This window comes from Amphimedon queenslandica, unplaced genomic scaffold (genome assembly GCF_000090795.2).
Source record: "Amphimedon queenslandica unplaced genomic scaffold, v1.1 AMPQUscaffold_13093, whole genome shotgun sequence".
Lineage (NCBI taxonomy): Eukaryota > Metazoa > Porifera > Demospongiae > Haplosclerida > Niphatidae > Amphimedon > Amphimedon queenslandica.
The window spans coordinates 52,382-58,274 of NW_003546671.1; the positions used below are offsets into that span (position 1 = coordinate 52,382).

A 5,893-nucleotide genomic window follows, 5' to 3' on the forward strand; every position below is an offset into this window, starting at 1 on the left:
TTCTTTCTAGTAATTTGATTTTTGTGAAAGTGTAGTTTTTGCAAATCTTTAAAAAAATCCATGAAAATTACAGCCCTTGAAAAAAAGGCACCCTACAGTATTAATTAATTAATTTTTATTCAATTATTTTTATTTATTTTTAAAAATTACTATAGAGGTATTAAGCCTTCATTGGGGCATGATAAAGAAGCAAGTGAGAGTGAGATATTAGATGCTTTGAGACTATCAAAAGAACCAATGCATATAACACATTTATTTAATGTATGCAGCTTTCATCATAGGTAAGACAAGCCACACATAATTTCATATCATATCTCGTAATTTTCCTTTGGTGCATATCTCCTTCCTTTTCATCTTTTGTCCTTCTATTATGAATATGTTACTTTTGTATTTCTTCTCTCCCCCCTCTCTCTCTTTCTCTCACTCTTTTCTTTTCTGTAGACTCCCAGGATTAGTTAACATTGGTTTAGCATCAGTATATCCTAATTTACCAGAATATACTGACATAATACCGCCAACTTTTGAAGTAATAGGAGACTTGGCACACGTGTAAGAATTGACAATGTAACATGTAGATATACTTAATATATTTTAGTGTACATATTTGATGGCCAATACTGTACGATAATTTATATTGGGCCGAGAATAATATTTGGCAAATTTGCCTGTCGAAAGTTAATGAAAAATTTTATATTAGCGATTCTGTACCATGTGCAATTGAGCATGCTCAGATTGAAAAAAATTGCAGATTTTTATATTGGCAATTTCTTCATAGAACCGCCAATCACCAATATTACTTCCTCACTAATAATCACCTTGTACAGTATGCAGTGTATTATTTTCAAATAAAAAATATTTTTAATGTATTTTTAGGCATCCATTGACACTGTCAGTATTACTAGAGGCAAGAGGATATGAGAGTGTTTGTTTTATTACTGACTCAATTTATCATTCAAATCAACCTGGAGAGACCATCAGCTACAATGGAAGACAATGTAAAGAGAGAGAGAGAGAGAGAGAGGGGGAGGGAGGGAGAGGGAGAGAGAGAGAAAGGGAGAGAGAGAGGGAGGGAGGGAGGGAGGGAGAGAGAGAGGGGGAGGGAGGGAGAGAGGGTGAGGGAGGGAGAGAGCTATCATATGATAGGTATTTTTGGAAAATAATGATTTAGTAATAAAGCCAGTTTTTAAATTTATGCCTGTGTGCCATTGAGGCTTGAAATAGTGCATGGGGTTTATTGGCAAAATGGGCTTTTGTCAAATTTGGCGTCTTGATAGTCATTTCCCAAAATAAAAACCTGCCATTTTCAGCAATCACACTCATGCTCAATGGCACGTGGCAACAAATTTGCAAAAGTAAAATTGCCTATTATCAAAATATAGCAATTTGCCAAATTTTAGTCCCTCCAAATTTCCCGCTATATGGTACTTGCCAAATTTAAACCTACATGTAAGCCCTCAAATTTAAACCTACATGTAAGCCCTCAAATTATTATTACTATTTTAAATTCATTTCTCCATTCAGTGATAGTGTCCAGTGATTGTAAGACAATGTTACTTAAAGGGACTAATACACTGGCTGGTAGTTGTGTATCCATGTTGGATATATTTCATAATTTAGTGAATACATTAAATGTACCAATTCCTCAAGCTGTAAGAATGCTAGCAGAAAACCCAGCAAAGTAAGTGTAATTATATTGCATATACATGTACATTGTATCAAGCAAATTATCCATTATTTTTATTAAGTCCATGGTTTTATACAAAAAATGGCTCCAAAATCATACCCAATTTTTATTACATTTTCTGATACATATTGATGTACTTATCCTATGTCCAAAGTTTGAGCTGATTGATTAAAGATACTCTAGCTATCACTCTTGTGACTCTCCTTCTCTCTTTCTCCCTTTCTCTCTCTTCTCATATCTTAGAGTGGCTAGTTTAAAAGGACTTGGCTCCATTGCTATAGACAGCAGAGCTGATATGTTATTATTTGACAAAGATCTCATACTAACTGCAACTATGGTGGCTGGAAATACTGTCTGGAAGAAATGACATTATTTTAATGCATACTGAGCTCACCTTTGAGGCATATTACTTGCTTCATTATGACTATGTGACAATGAAATAAAAAATAGAATTAATATTTATGTGTATGGAGCATTTATGATATAACATATATACATACCCATTGTTTTGTATATTAGTTGTTTACAAAGTTTTAATTTCATTATTTCTCTCTCTTCATTTTTTGTAATGATGAGAGAGAGAGAGAGGGAGGGACATTGAAGGACAGGGAGAGATTCCTTCACAAAATTATAAATATTTGTCTTGTTTTCATGTACTTAAAGTTTATCTAAACACTAAACAATTCACATCTTACTTGCAAAAAATAATGAGACCACCCAATTTTTCTATATCACGTGATCCAGTGAGGGGGGAGCCTAGGCTGCTGTGCATGTGTCTACTGCCTAGCAGTGGCTATGGCATCTAAAAGTAAGTCCTAATGTTATTATTTCAGTATCATGTACTGTCAATCATTGATTATAGATCAACTGGATGAAAGAGCTGCTCACTGCACTGTATCAGTAGATGATTCACTGTATGTGTGGGCTGGTTATCAGGATGGTTTACCTGGAGTACATGATAGTGAAGAGAAGAGAAAGGTCACTAGTAATATACAGCACTTTACTCCTTCATCTGGTCAATGGATCACTAGAAGTACTACTGGTACTCCTCCATTAGGAGTGAGGTCATACTGCTGTACTTCAATAAATGATCAATTGTATTATTTCGGGGGATATTGTGGTCATGACTACTGCTATCACAACAGTATTACACAACTGGATACCGTTAGTCTTCAATGGAGAGAATTAGAACCAACTGATGCAACTAGACCAGTTATGAGGAGAGGTCATGGTGGAATGATATCATTTGAACATGATGGAGTACACCATTTACTAATGATAGGAGGAGGAGGAGGATCTAAACCAGCTGTACAACTACCTCATTATAAATATATTAAAAAATCTAATGGAAACTGGCGTACTAATGAGCACTCAATGTATAATCTATCATCAAGTAAGATTTTATATTACTGTTTGAAATTGTTAAAATAATTTAGGAAAATGGAGTAATCCTTCAATCATTGGTCAGTGTATACCACCTACTTATGGCTTCATCACTGAAAAGATCAACAACACTAGAGCTGTTCTGTTTGGTGGAGCAGAGACTAAAGATGATGATCAAGATAACTTTACTAACAATATTTATATATTAGAGATATCAATCAGCACTGTGGTATGTTAAATTATGTGTACAGACACACACACACACTATAATGTCATTGTTAATGGGTGTGGTTATTTTATTTTTAGTTCTGGCAGTGTATAAAGAAACCTGAAGCAATAGACCAATGGCCTGTGGGCAGAAACCGTCATGCAGGTGCTATTATTATAACTGGATCAGACTGTCCTATGCTAGTGATAAGTGGTGGGTTTGATAAGAATATTGATACATTAGATGATTGTTGGATCTTTAACATCACTCAACATTCCTGGATAAAGGTATGTTAGATATTATTGATAATTGATCTGTACAGTGAGATACATGTAGATTATTAATTTATTTCTATTAACAGTTAGATGTACCTCACTCTGTTAGTAAGAGAAGGTCTCATTCTCTCTCAGTGTTCATTATGAGTCCTCATTGTGTCTGGATAATAACTGCTGGAGGAGCTGTTATGACAGAGACATTAGTCACTAATCCTAACATTGTTATGTTAACTGAACTAGGTCAGTGTAATAGCCACACCCGCCAATGAATACTATTAATTATCTAATTATAATTACCGTATGGAAGGAAATTTTGGAGGTAGTTAAAATTTGGCAAATTTGGCATTTTGATGGCCATTCGCCAAAATAAAAATTCACCATTTTGAGCCATTATGCGCATGCTCAATAGCACATGGCCACAAATTCACCAAATTAAAATTCGCCAATCATCCAAAATTTAGCAATTCACCAAAATTTAGTCCCTCCAAAATTTCCTTCTGTACGGTATTTTCTTTGACATACTCATAAATAATATACTACATGAAAGGGATTGGAAACCACCGGGAAATTTCATGGAATGTAATGCGTTGCCTAGTGATGTATGCAAGTTACCCACGAAATGAGCAAAATGGAGGATCTTCACTGCAGTTTACAGCTTATAATTCATGTCTAGTATGAACTACTGCTACAATTTTAGGACAGACTAAGAGATCAAGGTCTTAGCTATTCATTGATACCTGGTTCGAGAGGACTGCACTTATGGTCTGTATGAAATCCTGTCCTAAAGTGTACCTGTCAAGTTGTCCTAACTGTCAGTTTTGTTTTGTACCTTTTTTCTTTGAGGCTTTTAGTTTAATCTTCCATATAAGTTTATGATCATTTAAGTAGCTACAAAACTGAGGTTAATAGACCCTTTTTAAAGAGAAATATCTCATCACTAAATCCATAGCTAAATGTTGTCTGAAAAAATACTTTTGTTTTGTACCCTTAACTCGATGGCCTCATATAGTTCAGCCTTCAAATTTTTTATACAGATATATGATTCTATTGCGGAGGTTAATAAGATATTTTTACATCTGAATTCTACCATACATATTATGTATAGTTATTTTCTCATTTTCACATATCTATCAGTTTTATATGACTCCAACACTTTTGTAGGTAGTGATTTTCTTAAATGCAAGGAATACTATTTGTAAAAACCATTGAGAAAATAGTCAATAGCAAAGAAGCTATCATATTTCTTTTCTGGTGTTCAGGAAACAGCAGAGAAGTGCCTTCACCAAGACTGCAGAACCTTATTTCAATTTTTCTATGCCATTTTATTCTAATAATCCGTACAATTTAATACAGTATTGACAACTAGCATTTCCTGCCACGAACGGTGGTTTCCAATCCCTTTCATGTAGTATATTATCTATGACATACTTAATGTTGCATTAGATCCACACCCTCTAATTAAAATTATTATTAATATTGTATTTTAGTTACTGACAGTAAAGGAGAGTGGACAGTAGGTGATACATTAGATACCAATGGTATGAATAATGAAGAATACAAGAAGAAGTATCAGCAGCAACTACAGACAGGAAGAAGAATATGGTTGGAGGAGTACCAGAAACCAAGAAAAGGAGATACAGCTGATATTGAGCAAACCGTACAAGCTCTTATGAAGAGTCTTGAAGAGAAGGAGAGAGAAGCACAAGTTTATCATCAACAATTGGAGCAGAAGGAAAGAGAAGAGGCAAAGAAAGATCAAAAAATAAGAAGATATCGTCATCAGCTACAAGAGAAGGATAGGGAGCATCAGGTGGTACTGCAGGAGAATCAGGAGGCACTACAACAGAAGGATAGGAAGCATCAAGTGGTATTACAGGAGCTACAGGAGAAGGATAGGGAGCATCAGGTGGTACTGCAGGAGAAGGATAGGGAGCATCAGGTGGTACTGCAGGAGAAGGATAGGGAGCTACGTCAGTCTCAAGAGGCAGTTCGTAGGTACCAGCAACAAGCACTTACTGATGATCACTGGGTTATTAATAAAGATGAGGTGACTTTGACAAAAGAGGAGTTAGGAAGAGGATCTTATGCTGTCGTTACAGTTGGTATCTTTAGAGGTTTAAGAGTAGCTGTCAAGTCACTTCATACTATCATCATCTCAGATTAATCTACGTCTCTTCTCCAGGGAAATGAGTATAGCATCACGAGTACGTCATCCTAACCTGGTCCAGTTTATTGGTGCAACTAAAGTGGGTAATCCTCTCGTCTTGACTGAGCTGATGAGCACTAGTCTTAATCAGGAGCTTCGCAGAAACCGATTAACTAATCAACAGATTCTGAGTATTG

The 5,893-nt window shown here is 35.4% G+C and overlaps 3 protein-coding genes and 1 long non-coding RNA gene across 4 annotated transcripts in view; all 4 read left to right on the plus strand.

Annotated features, from left to right (window-relative positions):
* Window positions 1–2,221, plus strand: part of LOC100633566 (N-acetylglucosamine-6-phosphate deacetylase-like) — a 3,399-nt gene extending 1,178 nt beyond the window's left edge. The window contains exons 4-8 of the mRNA XM_011408104.2: window positions 156–281; window positions 442–549; window positions 874–995; window positions 1,522–1,678; window positions 1,928–2,221. Of these exons, the coding sequence (XP_011406406.1) occupies window positions 156–281; window positions 442–549; window positions 874–995; window positions 1,522–1,678; window positions 1,928–2,051 (637 nt within the window). The 3' untranslated portion in view covers window positions 2,052–2,221. The remainder of the gene's footprint in view (window positions 1–155; window positions 282–441; window positions 550–873; window positions 996–1,521; window positions 1,679–1,927) is intronic.
* A 258-nt stretch (window positions 2,222–2,479) lies between these two features.
* LOC105314133 (uncharacterized) lies at window positions 2,480–4,749 on the plus strand. The gene is made up of 5 exons (XM_011408106.1): window positions 2,480–2,492; window positions 2,547–2,635; window positions 3,374–3,562; window positions 3,637–3,790; window positions 4,685–4,749. The coding sequence occupies exons 1-5, from the start codon at window positions 2,480–2,482 to the stop codon at window positions 4,747–4,749; spliced, it is 510 nt and encodes a 169-aa protein (XP_011406408.1).
* LOC109585272 (uncharacterized) lies at window positions 4,120–4,898 on the plus strand. The gene is made up of 2 exons (XR_002186408.1): window positions 4,120–4,605; window positions 4,712–4,898. It is a non-coding gene; the product is annotated as an uncharacterized LOC109585272 (long non-coding RNA).
* A 211-nt stretch (window positions 4,899–5,109) lies between these two features.
* On the plus strand, window positions 5,110–5,887 carry LOC109585271 (trichohyalin-like). Its single transcript, XM_020001271.1, has 2 exons — window positions 5,110–5,372; window positions 5,436–5,887. Exons 1-2 carry the CDS (start codon window positions 5,220–5,222, stop codon window positions 5,712–5,714), a joined length of 432 nt encoding a protein of 143 aa, XP_019856830.1. The 5' UTR covers window positions 5,110–5,219; the 3' UTR covers window positions 5,715–5,887.
* Window positions 5,888–5,893: the final 6 nt, after the last annotated feature.

What these genes read in the sequence shown, in the direction of transcription:
- LOC109585271 (XM_020001271.1), top strand. Translation starts at nt 5,220, where the DNA reads ATGAAGAGTCTTGAAGAGAAGGAGAGAGAAGCACAAGTTTATCATCAA. An exon ending in AGCATCAGGTGGTACTGCAG is followed by an intron (nt 5,373 to 5,435) that starts GAGAATCAGGAG and finishes CAGGAGCTACAG; the next exon opens with GAGAAGGATAGGGAGCATCA.
- LOC105314133 (XM_011408106.1), top strand. An exon ending in CTCAACATTCCTGGATAAAG is followed by an intron (nt 3,563 to 3,636) that starts GTATGTTAGATA and finishes TTCTATTAACAG; the next exon opens with TTAGATGTACCTCACTCTGT. An exon ending in TGTTATGTTAACTGAACTAG is followed by an intron (nt 3,791 to 4,684) that starts GTCAGTGTAATA and finishes CATATCTATCAG; the next exon opens with TTTTATATGACTCCAACACT.